General features: G+C 42.7%; 1 protein-coding gene across 1 annotated transcript in view; it reads right to left on the reverse strand.

Annotated features, from left to right (window-relative positions):
- Positions 1 to 296: 296 nt before the first annotated feature.
- The window catches only part of gemin8 (gem nuclear organelle associated protein 8), a 29,718-nt gene continuing 9,904 nt past the window's right edge, over positions 297 to 20,110 (reverse strand). The window contains exon 3 of the mRNA XM_033033353.1: positions 297 to 675. Coding sequence (XP_032889244.1) covers positions 419 to 675 — 257 coding nt within the window. The 3' untranslated portion in view covers positions 297 to 418. The remainder of the gene's footprint in view (positions 676 to 20,110) is intronic.

A 20,110-nucleotide genomic window follows, 5' to 3' on the forward strand; every position in this document is an offset into this window, starting at 1 on the left:
CTCTCAACACCATTTTGCCTGCATCTTTTCCGTATTTTACCTTTTCTTATGATTGTGCATCAATTTTCAATTATATGATTGAAAAAGTTTTGAGACCAATTGAAGCAATGCAGAGATTAAGTTTTATTTTAAATTGTAGTGTAAGGAGAGGTGCCAAGATTAGACAAGCCTAAATTCTATAGCCTGGTAAAGAGAAAGTGGTCCATAAGTTCTGGATGTGAAGCTACTGATTTTGACCACCTTGCTGGGGTAAAGTACATAATATGAGGCTTTCACAGAAAAGCCCTCTTTGTTGGTTATGATAAAAGATACAAAGTTTATTCAGACATAAAAGAGCATCAAAGTAAAATATTGTGGTAGCATTCAAGTGGAAATAACTGGCAATGATCCAAAAAAATCACTACAATCAAACATACAATCAAAACTTAAGAGGAATTACAGGCCAATACTTTGGCTGCTTTTTATCACACTGTCTATCAAATGAGAGTTGCATCGCAGTTTCCATTCCTTGGATTTTAGCCGCAACGTCTCCATATAATTTCTTCATCTCAACCATTCTCCTTTCACCAGGCCTTTCTGCAGGTGGCTGGATTGTTCTCCCTGAGGTGCTGTGAAAATCCCGGTCAGCCAACACATAGGTATTCTGCTGTTCGGCATCAAACTGCTGTTGTCGCTCTGTGGATGTACAGAAGAGCTCCAGTGAGCAAAATATGAAACATAAATACAAATGCCGATTTCCAACTTGGGACACAAAGAGAGAGATTGTGAGTATGTTTGTCAAAATGGAGCAGTGCAAAAAAAGGCTCACATCTCAAGTTTAGAAGCAATGCAGTAGAATTGTGCTGGTTTTGGAAACTGAAGGTAAACATGAGATAGACACAAAAAGGTGAAGTAACTCAGCGGGTCAGACAGCATCTTTGGAGAAAAGGGATAGGTGACGTTTTGGGTCTCGACCCGAAACATCATCTATTCCTTTTCTCCAAAGATGCTGTCTGACCCGCTGGGTTACTCCAGCATTTTGTGCCTATCTTTGGTTTAAACCAGCATCCACAGTTCTTTCCTACACTGTAGGTAAACATTCTCCGTTAGAGCTAGAGTTCCTCTGTAGAGCAGTTGGCCAAATATTTCCATGCTGTCATTCTACGTAATTTCATACAACTGTAATGACAGAAAATAGAAACTGCAAGAAACAGCCTCCTTCATGTCAAAAATTCGATATGCCTAATTATGATTATGTTTTTTTTCTTTTTCATTAAGAAAGATGACGTCAAGCAAATTAGATCCCGGAGGCGGGGTGCTTCTATTGCTTTATCATACGTACAGGGTGGTAGAATATTAAAATGGTAATTACAGAAATTGAAGTTTAACCCACAATCTGATTAAACCAAATTGAAGTATTTAGGAATGTTAACTATGACAAACTGCAATGTGAGAAAGTGAGAAAATTATATAGGACCATAAGGCATAAGAGTAGAATTAGGCCATTCAGCACATTATGTCTACTCTGCCATTCAATCATATCTATATTACCAAAACTCTGATCTTGACTGCTTTTGGCCCACTGTGCTGCGATTTCCGACAGAACGCCGCCACCTACGGCCGTCATTTTTGGCCACCTTGCTCAGAGCCCCCCTCCACCTTACAGGTGCGGAGGATTTTCCCCATCGATGACAAATCAGAGATATTAATGTTTTTTTTTTAAATCACCATTCTCTCTGCTGCCCCTGCTGGAGGGAGGGGGAGGGACTATAAAACCAGGAAGTGGTGTGCCTCACTCAGTCTCTGCAAGATGGATGAAGCCAAGGGCCACGTCTCTCTGAGCTCTGAATAACACTGAACAAATGTCTACACAACTGTGAGTCCCCTTAATGTGGTTTGAAAATGAAAATATGGTTTGTTTAAAGTAAAAAGGCACTGCCTGCAAATGGTTGTTTGGGTGCTTTGGCTTGAAGTTGAAAGGCACTACTTACTGCAAATGGTGGCTTGTCGCTTTGGTTTGAAGTTGAAATGCACTACTTACTGCAAATGGTAGCTTAGGAGCTTTGGCTTGAAGTTAAAAGGCACTACTTACTGCAAATGGTGGCTTGGGTGCTTTGGCTTGAAGTTGAAAGACACTACTTACTGCAAATGGTGGCTTGGGTGCTTTGGCTTGAAGTTGAAAGGCACTACTTACTGCAAATGGTGGCTTGGGTGCTTTGGCTTGAAGTTGAAAGACACTACTTACTGCAAATGGTGGCTTGGGTGCTTTGGCTTGAAGTTGAAAGGCACTACTTACTGCAAATGGTGGCATAAAGTTGAAAGGCACTACTTACTGAAAATGGTGGCTTGGGTGCTTTGGCTTGAAGTTGAAAGGCACTCTTTACTGCAAATGGTGGCTTGGGTGCTTTGGCTTGAAGTTGAAAGGCACTACTTGCTGCAAATGGTGGCGTGGGTGCATTGGCTTGAAGTTGAAAGACACTACTTACTGCAAATGGTGGCTTGGGTGCTTTGGCTTGAAGTTGATAGGCACTACTTACTGCAAATGGTGGCTTGGGTGCTTTGGCTTGACGTTGAAAGGCACTACTTACTGCAAATGGTGGTTTGGGTGCTTTGGCTTGAAGTTGAAAGGCGCTACTTACTGCAAATGGTGGCTTGGGTGATTTAGCTTGAAGTTGAAAGGCGCTACTTACTGCAAATGGTGGCTTGGGTGCTTTGGCTTGAAGTTGAAAGGCACTACTTACTGCAAATGGTGGCATGAAGTTGAAAGCCACTACTTACTGCAAATGGTGGCTTGGGTGCTTTGGCTTGAAGTTAAAAGGCACTACTGCAAATGCACTTACTTCCTGTTTGCACTGTATATTGATTTTAGATGAAACGCTACCACTTATGGCTGTGATTTTTGGCCATTTTACTCAGTCCCCCTCCGCTGAGCAGGTGCAGAGAATTCTTCCCATCAATGAAAAATAAAAGTGTTATTAGTGTTTAAAAAATGTTTAGAATCTCTCTCCTGTCAATCACGCCATGAAAGCCACCTTTTCCGGTGGGAGGGGGAGGGGTTATAAAACCCAGAAGTGTGGGTGTGGCTCAGTCTCTGCATGATGGGGGAGGGAGAGGTCACGACTCTGTCTGAGCTGTGAATTAACTGAACACATTGAATGTCTACTGAACTGTAAGTTTGGTGTTTTGTGTGGTTTTATGGTGGTTTCATCCTGCATGAAATGGTATGAAGCTGCATTTGAATTTGGTGGCCTTGCACCCTGCTTGAAGTGGTATGAAGCTGCATTTGAATTTGGTGGCCTTGCACCCTGCTTGAAGTGGTATGAAACTGCACTTGAATTTGGTGGCCTTGCCACCTGCTGAAAGTGGTATGAAACTGTACTTGAATTTGGTGGCCTTGGATCCAGCTTGAAGTGGTATGAAACTGCACTTGAATTCGGTGGCCTTGCACCCTGCTTGAAGTGGTAGGAAACTTCACTTGAATTCGGTGGCCTTGCACCCTGCTCATAGTGGTAAGAAACTGCACTTGAATTTGGTGGCCTTGCACCCTGCTTGAAATGGAATTTCAAGGAATAGTCATGAGTCAACTGCCAGCCCACCAGCCGTGAGTGAGCTGCCAGCAGATCAGGCTTGAGGGACTGAGCTGCTACCCCAAGAACCCATACCAGGACTCCAGAAAGCCAGCCCCCCCCCCCCCCCACTGGCCACCAATATGTGGAATATTGCGTCGGGGGACCAGCTCTCCCATGTGAACATGGGACCCAACGGGTCCCACTAAATCTAGTTGAATTTATTTTTCTCTCTCAACCCTATTCTCTTGCCTTCTCCCCATAACCTTTGACATCCTTACTAATCAAGAACCTATCAATCTCTGGTTTAGAAATACCCAATGACTAAGCCTCCACAGATTTTCCACCGTCTTGCAAAATACATTCCTCCTCATCTCCATTCTGAAGGTGTCCATTTTTCTGAGGCTATGCACTCTAGTTCTAGACTATCCCATGTCTGGAAACGCTCTTTACATCTCCACTTTATCTACGCCTTTCAATATCCGGTAGGTTGCAAAAAGATTCCCCCCTCATCATTCTAAACTCCAGCAGGTACAGGCCCAGAGATTTCAAATGCTCCTCATACATTAACCCACAATGTGACGGCAAATTAGGAAAAGCAACTGATGCAGCATTGGCTTTATCTTTCAAAGCTAGCCGGACAACCTGTATAATATAAATCTATTGATAGTGTGAAAGACATTGATGATGCTGTACCTTCTCTTGTTGAATTTTAAAACTGTCTGTTCTACATGGTGTGCCATTACATTGCCCTTCAACTAAAAGAAGGAACTCCAATCGTGCTATCCAGGAATTCTAATCCATTTATACAATGAACAAAATTATCAGTTCAAAAATCACTGCCACTTGTAATTGAGGCTGCAATGACTGTTAATGCTGCTTAAGAAAAATGTTGTTATCCCTCCAACACCAATTGTCTCATCTGACCTACCTTTTCAATTCAAGCAACTTCAGTTTCCTGCTCAATTTAGTTTTGCTATGAGCATTAACAAGGCACAAATACAATCTCTAAATGTTTTGACATTAATCTTGAAACTCAATGCTTTTCACATGCACAGCTATAAGTTGGTTGTTCAAGATACTCACAATAGAAACATAGAAAATAGGTGCAGGAGTAGGCCATTCGGCCCTTCGAGCCTGCACCGCCATTCAATATGATCATGGCTGATCATCTAACTCAGTATCCTGTACCTGCCTTCTCTCCATACCCCCTGATACCTTTTGCCACAAGGGCCACATCTAACTCCCTCTTAAATATAGCCAATGAACTGGCCTCAACTACCTTCTGTGACAGAGAATTCCAGAGATTCACCACTCTCTCTGTGAAAAATGTTTTTCTCATCTAGGTCCTAAAAGATTTCCCCCTTATCCTTAAACTGTGACCCCTTGTTCTGGACTTCCCCAACATCGGGAACAAACTTCCTGCATCTAGCCTGTCCAACCCCTTAAGAATTTTGTAAGTTTCTATAATTTCTATAAATTTCAATGCTGGAGTTTCTATAAGTTTCAATGCTGGAGTATCTCAGCAGAACAGGCAGCATCTCTGGATAGGAATCTGAAGAAGGGTCTCGACCCAAAACGTCACCTATTCCTTCTATCCAGAGATGCTGCATGTCCCACTGAGTTACTCCGGCTTTTTGCATCTATCTTCAGTGTAAACCAGTATCTGCACTTCCTTCCTACACATTGGTTGTTCCAGAGTTGGAGATACAAGTAATGCATACAATTTTACACAGGATTCATCACAAAGAAAAATAATGCATTCTGAAGCACTTCCACATTGAAATCAAGTAGAATAACACATACCTACTTAGGGATCTATAATATGTAAATTTTATATATTTTCAGCGCATATTTTTGATTGATAAATGTAGTTTGACCACATCATTTTAACCTCCATTGACAAGATTTTACTTCATTTACAAGGATTTTAGTACGGCATTTAATTCTGTATCGCTTTTAATATAGCATTTGACATAGTCCCCCATAGTAGGCTGATCCAGAAGATTAAGATGCATGGGATTAACAGTGACTTGGTCATTTGTGTTCAGAACTGGCTTACTGTTAGAAGAGCGAGATCTGTGGTAGAAGGATAATATTGAGGCAGTACATTTCCCTAGAGATCTGTGCTGGGACCTCTGTTCTTGGTTCTTGGTCCTCCAAAATATTCCAAATGGAATTTAAACAGGAGGTGGCGGAGGGTGGATTAAGCAAAAAAGGGTTCTTGGAGAAGAAGAGCTACCTTAAATTTAGTTGCGTCTGGTTGGGTAACTATGGTAGGGTGAAGATTATTCCATGCTTTAATTGTGCGGGAGAAGAATGAATTGCTGTACACATCTGTCTTGGTAGCTGGTATCTCAAATTGGATCGAATGCCCTCGTCTGCTCCTAATAGGTTTGGGTTTGGTGTGGGTTTGGTAATCTATGTCGAGCTGACCATTTAACATCTTGTAAAAACAGGTCAAACGGTTTACTTCTGTCGTGGAGAGGGTTCCACCAAAGTGAATTCAGAGTTTGGTAACACTCGCTTCTCTCTCATAGGTATTTGTAACAAATCGGGCTGCCTATCTTTGGAAGAAATTTTTCTATTTGTGTATGGATCCCATGCAGCAACTGCGTAGTCCAAATGTGGTCTACGAGGGTGAAGGATAACTTCTTCTTGATAGAAGTTGAAAAATGATGAAAGTTGCGTCTCAGAAAAATTAGGACACCTGTTGCTTTCACCGTTGTATGATGAGTCTGACCATGCCAACGTAGATCGTTCTGTAATTTGATGCCAAGATGTTGTTTGTGACAAATGACTTGGACATAAAAGTAGATGGATTGGTGGCCAGTGAGTTTGCATATGACACCAAGATTGCTGGGGTCATGAACTGTGAGGAAGGCTGGCAAATTATACAAGGGATATAGATCAGCTACAGGAATGGGTGAAGAAATGGAAGAGGGCCATGTCCAAATCTCCCTGAAAGTGCCAATACAAGAAGATAGAGAAATAAAGAAGACATGTGGTATGCTTGCCTTCATTGGTCATGGCATTGAGTACACGAGTCAGGAAGTCATGATGCTGCTTTATAAGACCTTGATTAGACCATATTTGGAGCATAGTGTGTAGTTCTGGACGCCCCATTACATGAAAAATGTGGAGACTTCCTGGAAACAGTGCAGAGGAGGTTAACCAGAATGATGCCTGGATTAGAGGCTACCAGGAGAGATTGGACAGACTTGGATAGTTTTCTCTAAAACACAGAAGGTTGATGGGAGTCCGATAGAAGCATATTACATTATGAGAGGCATAGACAATGAAGACAGTCCAAACCTATTTTTCCCCCCAGTAAGGAAATATGAAATACTAGAGGGCATAGGTTTAAGGTGGGAAGGGTAAAGTTTACAGGAGATGGCTGCAGCAAGTTTTTTTACATAGTGTCTGGAATGCATTGCTGGAGATGGTGGTGGAGGCAGTAAAGATAATGACATGTATGAGATGTTTGGATAAGTACATGGATATACAGGGAATGGAGGGAAATGGATTGTGTACAGGCATAAGGGTTGGTCTTGGCATCATGTTGGGCAGACACTAAGGGCTGACGGGCCTGTTCCTGTGCTGAACTATTCTATGTTCCGTCCATGTTCTATGATTGTTTTAAAACTCCATTACATGAAAATAAATGCAAACATTGTGATTGCCAGCATCATAACCCAAGCAAAGTTGGGTATAGCAGCTAGTAACTAGGTAAGTTTGAAAGAAAGTTTAAAATGGCACAGACATGGGTACTGGTATGTTCCAAAGATCTTTCTAGCCAATTCCGTGCATTCAATGTAGATAGTGTCACGATCATTAATTTCACCACCCTGTACTGATTGTTCAAACAAATCATCCTTCCCTCTTTATTACAGTAACCCTAGTGCCAATACTGGAATGAAAATGTGCTGGCATGCCTGAAACACTGAAGTGACTGACCATTTGTTAAAAAATAAACTGCAATCGTTATTTGTAAGAAGGAACTGCAGATGCTGGTTTAAACCGAAGATAGACACAAAAAGCTGGAGTAACTCAGCAGGTCAGACAGCATCTCTGGAGAAAAGGAGTAGGTGACGCTTCGGATCGAGACCCTTCGTCAGACTGACAGTCAGGGAAAAGGGAATTGAGTGATATAGACGGTGATATAGAACAAATGAATGAAAGATATGCAAAAAAGGTAACGTTGATAAAGGATATGGGCCATTGTTACCTGTGGGCAAGGTCAAAATGAGTACAATGAAACTCACCAGGATGACATTGACAACGATTAGAGGGGGGGGGGGGGGGGGGGGGGGGAGGAGGAGAGAGAGTGGATGCAAGGGTTACTTAAAGTTAGAGAAATTAATATATATTCAGTCTGAAGAAGGGTCTCGACCCGAAAAGTCACCCATTCCTTCTCTCCAGAGATGCTGCCTGTCCCGCTGAGTTACTCCAGCATTTTATGTCTATCTTCAATTTTCATACCACTGGGTTGTAAGCTACCCAGGCAAAATATGAAGTGCTGCTCCTCCAAATCCTGTAACCTTTGTTGATTTCCACAAACTAATAACTAATGTGATTTAAAAAAAATAAGTTGGGGTTGCTACCAGGAAACAAATCAACCAAGAAACATACTCGTGTTAAGTCACAGGGGGAGAACCAGACCACAATCTAATGAATTTGATTAAATGTTAACCATTCCCTGCGAATCATTGTTGCAGCAGTCAGTTTTATTTTGTCACTAATGCAGCTGTCGGCCTCCGAGATCAGAATGCAAGTTGTAAGATTTGATTTAAACCAGCTGACACGGCAATGTTAATTGTTAACTCCAATCTGTCATTATTCCCGTTATGTACACACTAACAAAACAGACATAGAACAGCTAATTGTCAATTATATCCCCAGTCCAAATTTTCCATGATTATTAATGACAACATAAAAAATTTGACTGAAATAAATAAAATATTACAATTAAAAGAAACTAGTATAACTGATAAAATCCAATGGCGGTAACTGGACAAGAAACAGAAAATATAATCGATGATATTCACCAAATTAAAAACGTAAACGTTTTGCATGAACAATAATTCCACCCCCTCCAATGTAAGCAATGAGGACACTAACACCATCATCCTTGCCATTGGTATGTTTCTTGCTTGATTTGTTTCCCCAATAATATTTTCATCATAAACTCCATAGTTTTACCGGTGATTTATTGCCTCAGGCAAATTAGACTCTTCAGAAGCTCGTTGCTACATACGACCCGGCTCTTCGATGTTTTCAACCCATGGACCCCTACATCTATTTCTGTTATATTCCCCCCCCCCCCTCTACCATTCTGCCTAATCATGTATGCTGCCCAAATCCTCCTCCAAATAATTGCTCCAGACCCAAATACTCAATGCTCCTCCACCGACCTTCTACCTTTCTTGAACCGTTGACTGTTGCTTCCTATCCCACACTAAGTGCACCTTTCCAACCTTACTCACCTAATACTGTATTTCCAATCTTAAATTCCTATTCCAATGCTCAAGTTTTTTCCTTGCTTTTCCAATATTTCTTCTCTCTCTTGACATGTGCAAATTTCTCCTCCACCATTGAGATCTGTGCCTGAGCTCTTTCAGCTGCTTTCCTAACATTATAACTCTTTATTTCCTTGAAAATCGTTTAAGAATTCAATTAATTGACAGTCATTATTCTCAATCCAACATCCTTTTTATCACTTTGTCCATCACACATGCCTCGGGATGTTTTTTAGCATTTGGCATGATATCATTTGGATGTTTCATTCATGATGTGTTCCACGTTAACTTATTTTAACTGAATCTTTTGAGAAGTGACACAATAATATACCTAATGTGTATGGAGGAACTGCAGATGCTGGTTTAAACCAAAGGTCGATACAAAATGCTGCAGTAACTCGGCGGGACAGGCAACATCTCTGGAGTGAAGGAATGGGTGACGTTTCGGGTCAAAGTCTGAAGAAAGGTCTCAACCTGAAACGTCACCCATTCCTTCTCACCAGAGATGCTGCTTTTCCTGCTGAGTTACTCCAGCATTTTCTGTCTATCAATAATATACCTAGCTCCGTTACTGAAAAGCAGAGGAATGTGAGGAAGAAATAGCATCTCACTAGCTTACAATCTGAGCTATGTGCATCCATATCAAGTTAACAGGCTCAGATGGAGCCACTTTAACATTTATATCAGAGGTTTGTGGGTTCGAGACCCACTTGGACAGCACATAATCTAGGCTAATAGCTTTACCGCAAAATTGATGAGGTTTACTTCCCGAGCGCAGAGTTTGCAATTTTAGAAGCATCATGAAGAGAATATCATATAGTCCTTATTTTGATTCATAATCATGAAACCCTTGAAGGCTGGTTCAAGTAACTAGAAGTGAACAGACAGCACGTCTAAGCTTCAGATGCAAATACGCAGGGATGAAGCTAATCAAGGGTCCAGCTGCTGCAAAGAGCATTTGAATCCTTTGAAGCATGTCTTTTTGCATATATCATTACGTCTGTATTGAGTCTAGAGATACTTTTTAAACCTAATTTCTTACTGAAAGATTTTGAATTTTATCCATTCCCACTCCACTCCTGAAGTCATTGACACATCTAGGCCTATGGTGCCAGTCATCACCATAGTTTAGTATTTCATGCAAGTGACCATGTTCAAGATTGCACAGTATACACTAACACAAATATATGATGAAGTAGGGGCATCACAGCTATGTCTTTGCCAGCATGCCTGCTATACATAGGGGATGGTAATCCAACCACAATTCCAGCAGCTATCTATTAACTCAGCAAGGGCTGAGGATCAGTGTTTTATTTTGCTTGCAACTGCAAGCGGATAACGTCTCAAAGGAAAGACTTCTCAGCATTTCCTTGATCTTAGTTCTGCATGAGTGGAGTGTATCTAGTCACATGGCACAACTGCTCTCAATTCAGGAAACACTCCCAATTTTGTCCAGAAGCTCAGGAGGATTATTGGACCATTGAAAAATGATGACACATCAATGGTGTGCCACTTTCTTCTGATGTACCAAAGATGTAGATGATTGTAATAAAGAGTGGGTGTTTTACTCTGCATTTTATCTTGGTAATACTGACCCGGAGTTGTTTTAGCAACCATTGCCTGTAATTTGGAAAGTGTTCACGTCCCACTGCTAGCACTGTCACCTTAAAAAACAGTAACAATTACACCCACAGGGGAAGGAGCAGTTACTGAGTCTGTTCATAAAATGAACAATAATGATAGTCATTACCTCATGTCATTTTATAAGTTAACTGCTTCAAAATACACATCAAGACAGTTAATATTATCAGCAGTCAAATGCATGTTCCAACAGTTTTGTCCAAATAAGGAGGACACCGCTGCCAGGAAACAAAAGTCTTTATTTTAAAACCTGGCATCAATTCCCACTAACTACATATCCTTTCTTCTCCAGCCTGGATTTGAATGCTGATATTTTCTTTTAGGTTGCTGGCTGCAAATTTCCCAACTAAAACAATTGAATAACTAATTTCATGTGATCATTATTCCGAAAGAAAGAGGTGTCTTTAATTCAGCAACATACCCAATTAAGAACACAGAACGTTGCTGGCTCTGGAGTAGGTGCAGAAAGCATTGACCCCACATGTGGCTGTTTATGGGCCTGTCCCACTTAGGCGACTGCAGGAGACTATGGAGTCGCCACATGGTTGGTTGCCGGGGAGTCGCCTTCATGGTCATGAGGAGTTCCCGCATTCTGGGAACTAGTCGCGGTTCATTATGGTTGCCGTTAATTTTTCAACATGTTGAAAAATTAGCGGCGACTAGAATGAAGCTGCCATGGAGAGTAGGGAGAATTCTCGAGGTGGGTCGCCAGGAGGCCCTAATGGGTTGGCAGGAGGTCGAAGGTTCTCGTAGGTTGTAGCCGGTGCTGACCAATGAATTTCATTGGCTCATTGGGGAAAAAAAGGTAAGCAGCAGTTTTCTGAACCAAGGATAACCGACCGGTAATGTCGGCAATCCGCTGAAAAATCGCCTAAGTGGGATAGGCCCATTAGGTTCCAATTATAAAAACTGATTCCTTCTTTACAGATGAAATGGAAATTTATACAGCAACTCAGGCAATACTTACATTTTAAATGTTGCCGAAATATCTTTCCTCATGCTGAACAATGATTCTCTAATTTGTATTTAATTTTTACAAGGTAAAAGTTACTAAATTAAAGATAAGCTTTTTGTTAAACTTTGGAGCATTTAATGTACACTGAATAATTCACAAGACTCAAGAGTTATTTGAGTGAACAATCTGAACATACATAAAAATTGATCCTGGCTTTTGTTTCTGCTCTATGTAGAATGTAGAACATAGAACAGCACAGACACAAAATGCTGGAGTAATTCAATGTCAGGCAGCATCTAGGGGAAAAGGAATAGGCGATGTTTCAGTCGAGACCCTTCATCAGACTGAGTTAAGGAGCAGGAAACTAGAGGTAGAGAACAAAGCAGAGCCTGCATTGATTACTCAGGAAAGGTGGAGCCCACAATGGTCCATTAATGGCTGGGGACAAGGTGTTAACGAAGGGATAAAAAACAATGAAATTAGCAAAGGGACTAGGGTGGGGGAGAGATGGAGAGATGGAATGCAAGGGTTACTTGAAGTTAGAGAAATCAATTTTCATGCCGCTGGGTTGTAAGCTGCCCAAACAAAATATGAGATGCTGTTCCTCCAGTTTGGTGTGGCCTCACTCTGACAGTGGAGGAGGCCCAGGGCAGAAAGGTCAGTGTGGGAGTGGTACCCTACAAAGGGGTAGGCGTAGCTGGGGCCCGTGCAAGTGCCCATGCTACACCTTTGATTTGGAGGAAGTGGGAGGTGTCGAATGAGAAATTGTTGGGTGTGAGGACCAGGTCGGCTCGGCGGAGGAGAGTGTTAGTAGTAGGAAATTTGCTGATTCTGCAGTTGAGGAAGAAACGGAGGGCTTTAAGGCCTTCCTGGTGTGGATGGAGATGTAGAGTGACTGGATGTCTAAAGTAAAAATGTGGGAACGGTGATCTGGGAAACGGAAGTCATTAAAGAGACACGGGGTTGTGGGGTGCCTTGGACAGAGGTCGGGAGGTATTGGATCAGGGGGGATTGGATGGAGTCAATGGACATAGAAATGATTTCACTGTGGCAGGAGCAGGCAGAAACAATGGTCTACCAGGGCAGACGTGTTAATGGATTTTGGGGAGAAAGTAAAAGTGGGCCATGCAGGGCTGGGAGACGATAAGGTTGGAGGCTGTGGAGGGCAGACAGCCAGAAGTGATAAAATCGGAGATGGTCTGTAAGATAATGGCCTGGTGCTCATCTGTGGGGTCATGGTCCAGGGGTAAGTAAAGAAATCAAAATTCATGCCGCTGGGTTGCAAGCTGCCCAAGCTCCCACTCTCTCCATCCCTCCCCCACCCTTGTCATCTTGCTAATTCTACCAATTGTATCCCTTCGTTATCATCTCTTCCCCAACCAACAATGGTCCATTGTGGGCTCCACCTTTCCCAAGTCATTGATGCAGGCTCTGCTTTGTTCCTACATTTTCTCATACCTCTAGATTCCCCCTCCCTGACTCTCAGTCTGATGATGGGTCTCGACCCAAAATGTCTATCTTTAGAGTAAACCAGCATCTGCACTTCCTTCTTACACATAGAATAGTACAACACAGGAACTGGCCCTACAGTCCACAATGTTTGTGCCGAACATGATGCCTAACTGAACTGATGTCCTCTGCATGCATATGATCCATATCCCTCTATTCCCTGCACTTCCATCCATGTGCCTATATAAAAGTCTCTTAAATGGCACAATTGTATCTGCCTCTACCACCACTCCTGGCAATATGTTCCACACCCACACCACCCTCTGTGCACAACTCCATTAAACATCCCCCCATCCCTACCTTATAGCTTTCATTTTATATACTTCTATCCAGTATCCCCTTAGCTTCCGACATTCAAGAGAAAACAACCTAAGTTTATCTAACCTCTCCCAGGAGCTGGTACCCACTAATCTAGGTAGGATACTGGGGAACCTCCTCTCTACCCTCTTCAAAGCTTCCACATCTTTCCTGTAATGGGGTGACCAGAATTGCACGTACTCCAAATGTGGCTTAACCAAAGTCCTATAGGAATGTATCATGACTTCCTGACTCTTATATTCAAAGCTCCTCGTAATGAACACAGCATACCATAAGAAGGGTTTCGGCCCGAAACGTCGCCTATTTCCTTCGCTCCATAGATGCTGCTGCACCCGCTGAGTTTCCCCAGCAATTTTGTGTACCTACAGCATACCATATGCCTTATTTACCGCCATATTTACTTGTGTTGCCACCTTGAGTGAGCTATGAACTTGGGACTCCAAGATCCCTCTGCACGTCCACGCTGTTAAGGGTCTTGCCATTAACTGTATACTCTCTCCTTACATTCAATCGACAACAGAGTACAACACCTCGCATTTGCTTTGGCAACACCATCTGAAGTTTCTCCGCCCATTTCTGCAACTGATCTATATCTCGCTGTATGTTCTGGCAGCCTTCCTCGCTGTCTGCAACTCCTCCAATTTTGGTGTTGCCAGCAAACATACTCACTAACTCATCTACATTTATGGCTACATCATTTATATATATCATCACAAACAGCAGACGTCCCAGCATAGATCCCTGCACAATTACACTGTTCACAGACCTCCAGCCAGAATATTTTCCTTCCACCACAACCCTGTCTTCTATGACTAATCCAGTTCCGAACCCATATTCCCAAGATATTGTGAATCCCATACACCTTAATCTTCTTGATCAGCCTGCCATGAGAGAGCTTATCCAAAGCCTTACTAAAGTCCATGCAGGGGAGGTAATCGCTATCAAAACATGGGGGGGGGGGCACACAATTTCTTGGCGGCCATGCGCATGCGCGCGCACACGCACGCACGAGGCTTCGGCCGTGGGTCTTGTGGGCGGTAACATCGGGATCTGAACTGGTTGGTGACCGACTCCAAGCTCCAGCAACAGCAGCTTCATCTGCCCCGAATCGTGGGGCTTGAATTGGCCTGTTCGCAGGGCCTTTCATCGCCCAGCGCGGCTTAAAATCTGCTGTCGGGGGCTTCAACATTGGGAGCCTCGATGCAGCAGTTTGATTTTAAGCCGCGCCAGGCGATGAAAGGCCCTGCAAACGGGCCGATTCAAGCTCCGCTCTATGATCTTTGCTCCACCAGGCCTCCCTCCTCCAATCACCGCTCTCTATCCTCAGTCCCACCCCCCTACTTCCGCCTCTGATCGACACCTCCTTTCTCCAATCATCGCGCTAAATCATCATGTCCCCGCCCCCCCCCCCATTGCTTGCTGACCGACGTCTCTCTCGTCCAATCGGCGCCCTCGATCATCAGTCCCACCCTCACTGTCTCGCGGAAAGCGGAGATTTTTAATAGATTTTTTTTCACCAAATTTCAAAATCCGGACCACAAAACATGGGGGGGTGGGATTGTCCCCCACCTCTAAAAACATGGAGGTGATGTGTGTCCCCCGCATGTGTTCCCCCCGCACCCGCACCCCCCCCCAAGAGCCTCAGAATCACCTCATTTTTGATCTCAAACTGCCCCAGCATATTTGTATTCTCCACACTGACCTTGCTGTCCTCCAAGACCTTCTCCTCGGTGGATACAGATGCAAAGTACTCATTTAGTACTTCACCTACATCCCCCGATTCCAAGCTGATTCCCTCCTTTATCTTTGACTGGTCCTACCTTCTCCCTGGTCACCCTCTTATTTTTAACATATAAAAAGCCTTAGGATTTTCATAATCCAACTCCCAATGACATTTGGTGGCAAAAACAGGAAGGCAGATTATTATCTGAATGGTGTCAAATTGGGAAAAGGGGAAGTACAACGAGATCTGGGGGCCTTGTACATCAGTCACGGAAAGTAAGCATGCAGGTACAGCAGGCAGTGAAGAAAGCGAATGGCATGTTGGCCTTGATAACAAGAGGAGTTGAAAATAGGAGCAAAGAGGTCCTTCTGCAGTTGTACAGGGCCCTATTGAGACCACACCTGGAGTATTGTGTGCAGTTTTGTTCTCCAAATTTGAGGAAGGACATTCTTGCTATTGAGGGAGTGCAGCATTAGTTCACAAGGTTAATTTCCGGGATGGCAGGACTGTCATATGTTGATAGATGATGATGAGAGGGGATTATTGAAACGTATAAGATTATTATGGGTTTTGACACGCTAGAGACAGGAAACAGGTTCCCGATGTTGGGGGAGTCCAGAGCCAGGGGCCACAGTTTAAGAAAAAGAGGTGGGCCATTTAGAACAGAGATGAGGAAAACCTTTGTCACCGGAGGGTTGTGAATCTGTTGAATTCTCTGCCTCAGAAGGCAGTGGAGGCAAATTCTCTGGATGCTTTCAAGAGAGAGTTAGATAGAGCTCTTAAAGTTTTCGGAGTCAGGGGATATGGGGAGAAGGGTTACTGATTGTGGATGATCAGCCATTACCACAGTGAATGGCAGTGCTGGCTCGAAGGGCCAAATGGCCTACTGCTGCACCTATTGTCCATTGTCTATATCCTCTGGCCCTTGTAATCACCCACTTGAGTTCTTTCCTACTGGCTTTATATCCCTCTTAACCCCCCCGTCTGATACCACCTTCTTGAACCTGACAACGCTTCCTTTTTCTTCCTGACCAAGTTTACAAGCACCTTGGTCATCCTTACCGTGCCGTCCTTATCCCTCCTCCTTACTGGAACAGTTTTTGGCTGCAAGTAAACTCCAAATAATCTCTGAATACCTGATTTAATAGAAAGGTAAGGAAGACAGCCACAGCTCACACACCAGTGAGCCTCACTATTCTTGTACCTTTGGCCATGATGTTTTCACAGTCAAACAGCCACAAACGTTCAATATCAAAGGATGCAGATTGGGGGTTGCAAAGGAGAAAAAAACCTATGATGGATTTTCATTTTAAATAAGAAATTTCAGAGCAGATGAAGTCATTTCAACTTAAAGGACTAATGCCCTCTAGAACTTAGAGATTTTTAGGATAAAAAATAAAATAGATGTGGCATTGTTATATCTATTGAGAAATTGGCAATAACAAACAGAAAATCACATTCAGAATTGACCTTTGCAGAGAGGTGGAACATTTTAGTTTTAGTTTTAGAGATACAGCGTGGAACCAGGCCCTTCAGCCCACTGAGTCTGCGCTGACCAGCAATCCCCGCACATTAACACTATCCTGCACACACTAGGGACAATTTACAATTATACCAAGCCAATTAACCTATAAACCTGTACTTCTTTGGAGTGTGGGAGGAAACCAGAGATCCCAGAGAAAACCCATACAGGACAAAGGGAAAATGTACAAACTCCCGTAGTCAGGATCGAACCAGGGACTCTGGTGCTGTTAGGCAGCAGTTCGACCCCTGCGCCACCGTGCGTTATTAATACAGAGTTAGTGAAATTAGAACTACACTCCATAATTATATTACAGCTTTGTTTCTTCGTATCACTAACCATCTATAACATCTGCTTTGATGTTATGCCAATAGGGTAACCTTTTTGTTCAAATAAAAAGATATAATACAATGATAGTTATGGGAATCTGACATATCACTATGTCAACAAAAGGAATTAACTTATTCTGCAAGTACTTGGACGACAGATGGCACAATGGGCTAAGTGTTCGGCTGGCAACCGGAAGGTGGCCGGTTCGAATCCCGCTTGGAGTGCATACTGTCGTTGTGTCCTTGGGCAAGACACTTCACCCACCTTTGCCTGTGTGTGTGGATGTAATTATGTGAAGCACTTTGGGGTCAATGCAAGTTGACTAAAAATGTGCTATATAAATAAAGACATTTAATTTAATTTAACACAATGAAATTGGCAAATTTTAACATTAAAATAATTACTCTCCCTTCCTAATTACACATAACAGTGTTGTACAGAATTCCTGCCAATGTCAATTATTTCCAACTATTTCAGAGATATTAAATATTACAGTAATTTACTGGACTATAATATTATATATATTACATCAGAACTGAATTGGTTTAGATTTATCATTTTCATACATCATGGTTCCGATTCCATTTCCTTTCTTCACCTCGCCAAATATCATTTTGGGAATAAACACAAAGCGCTGGAGGACCTCAGCGGGTCAGGCAGCATCTGTGGATGGAATGGACTGATGACGTTTCAGGTCAGGACCTTTCTTCTGACTGCAGTCACCTGTCCATTCCCTCCACATAACTTCCAGCAACTACAGCTCCTTTTTGTCATCCTTTTGGGAATGGTGTTGTTTGCATTTTTCAGTCTTACTTTAAATCCTGAATTATTTTAATCCAATTAGAATTGCAGCTCCAGCACATTTCATACGTTCTTACAATGTTCAACCCTTTTTAGCAACCAGTGATTTGGAAGATTATTTCAAAGTTACATTACAGCAAGCCTGGACAAGGTTAAATCTTATTCACCAATATTATCGCTTGTTGCCATATATACATGTATTTTTAGATGAAGCCCAATAAAAATGCAGTAACTTTCCTCAGTATAATATAAACCATATGGTCAGTTGTGTAAAAATGTTAACAGATGTCAAGAGAGGGGTATTTTATGAGAGATTTTACTCTTGTAATACCCAACTTTGCCATTTAATTTAACTGGAAATAAGCTTTTAAGAAACAAGAATAAAAATTTTAAAGACCCATAGTTTCATTTTTCTCTAAGTGTTGACTGTAGCATTAGATGATCCCCTGTAAAGTGAAAGTTTCAGTTATATCAACTCGTCTTTTCCAATATTCTGTCCTCTTCCAGATTCCGTTTTCCATAGCCTGGACTGGCACTGGGAGCAAGGGAGAAGAAAGAAAGGATTCCTTCTTGATCTTTCCGAGACCATTGCAGCATGGAAGTTCAATCCTGTTCATGCAGTTGAATTTTAACTAAATAATTCCAGTGACACCTATTGATAGATAACTGTACTGCATAATGTAAAGTACAACTGTACTGTATTCTAATTGTCGAAAAGTGCTGCCCTCTTCTGTGACAAACTAAATAGAACAGGACTTTACGCCGTGGTGAAGTTCTATTTTGGCCAATAGTTCATTAAGTAATTATTTTCAGAGGCACAAATTTTAATCTTTTACATTCTCACCAATGGTCTTAATGCCATTAAAATGAAATCAAAAGATCTGGAAACTCTATCCCATTATAAGACTTACAAAATAACTTCAGATCCCAATTCAGATTCTCTCTCCCCGTTTCTTTCCACGCTTCCCCCACATCACTTCCCTCCCCCAGACCCAATTCTTACTCTCATTCATCACCCCTTCAAACCGTGACATGAGAAGGTGAGTGGAGAAGAAAATGGGGAGGCAACAAACAGATATGCCTAAAAAATGTATGGTTTGACACAATGAAATGAACTATTTTTTTTAAATAGCAAGAACCTGGTAAATGTAGGTTCACAGAAGTCTCGAGATATGTAGACAATAAACATACAGGATCAGCAATCAATTAGAAAGGTTCCTACTAAATTGAAGAATGTATAAACAAAGAACTGCAGATACTGGACGCCTTGGAGGACCAAGTGCAAGTGTTCGACGAAACGGTTGCCGAGTTCCACTTCGACTTCCAGTTCGACGATGTTTAGGAAGTCAAATTGGGAACACTCGATGGATAGATGTTGTTAGAGATAGTGCACGTTCTGTCTCACCTGGAAAGACTGCGGTGGTCCCTGGATTTAGATGAAGGGGGAGGTATAGAGGCAGGTGTAAAATCTCTTGTGGTTGCAAGAAAAAGCACCTGGGGAGGGGGTGGCTTGGGTGGGAAAGGATGTGAACCAAGGAGTTGCAGACGGAGCCGTCTCTGCGGAAGGCGGAAAGGGGTGGGGATGGGAAGATGTGACTGGTTGTGGGGTCACATTGGAGGTGACAGATATTTCAGAGGATGATGTGTTGGATGCGGAGATGGTGGGATGAAAGGTGAGCACCAAAGAAGAGACGAGTTCTCCCCTCCCCTTACATCTACATTCCTTCCTCTCGCCTCACAATTCACAACTCTTCAATTCTTCTGTCCCACAACTTCTTTATATCTCTGGCCTTTGTCCACCATCTGCCCCCCCCCCCCCCCCCCCCTCACTCCCCCCCCCCCCCCCCTCACTCCCCCCCCCCCCCCCCCCTGCCTGGCTTTGTCCTGGCCTTCTTTCCCTCTCACACCGCCACAATCAGTCTGAACAAGGGTCTCAACCCAAAACGTCAGCTATCCATCTTCTCCAGAGTGCAGAAAGGAACTGCACATGCTTGTCTAAACCAAAGATAGACACCAAGGAGCAGCGCCTTGTGAAAAAGTACAGCTGGCTCTGTCCATTCTTGTACAGGGCCTCAGCGTTCCTGGACCAGATCAATCCCGTTTATTGTCCAGGTACACACCAAGGTATTTGTACTCCCTGGTAAACTGCACATCTGGGTTGAATCCAACATAGGAGTCAATGGCTAACATGCATTAAGAGAAACATTATATGGCCAAAATAATCTTTGTTGGTTAATTTCTGACTGG

This window comes from Amblyraja radiata, chromosome 14, assembly GCF_010909765.2.
Source record: "Amblyraja radiata isolate CabotCenter1 chromosome 14, sAmbRad1.1.pri, whole genome shotgun sequence".
NCBI lineage: Eukaryota > Metazoa > Chordata > Chondrichthyes > Rajiformes > Rajidae > Amblyraja > Amblyraja radiata.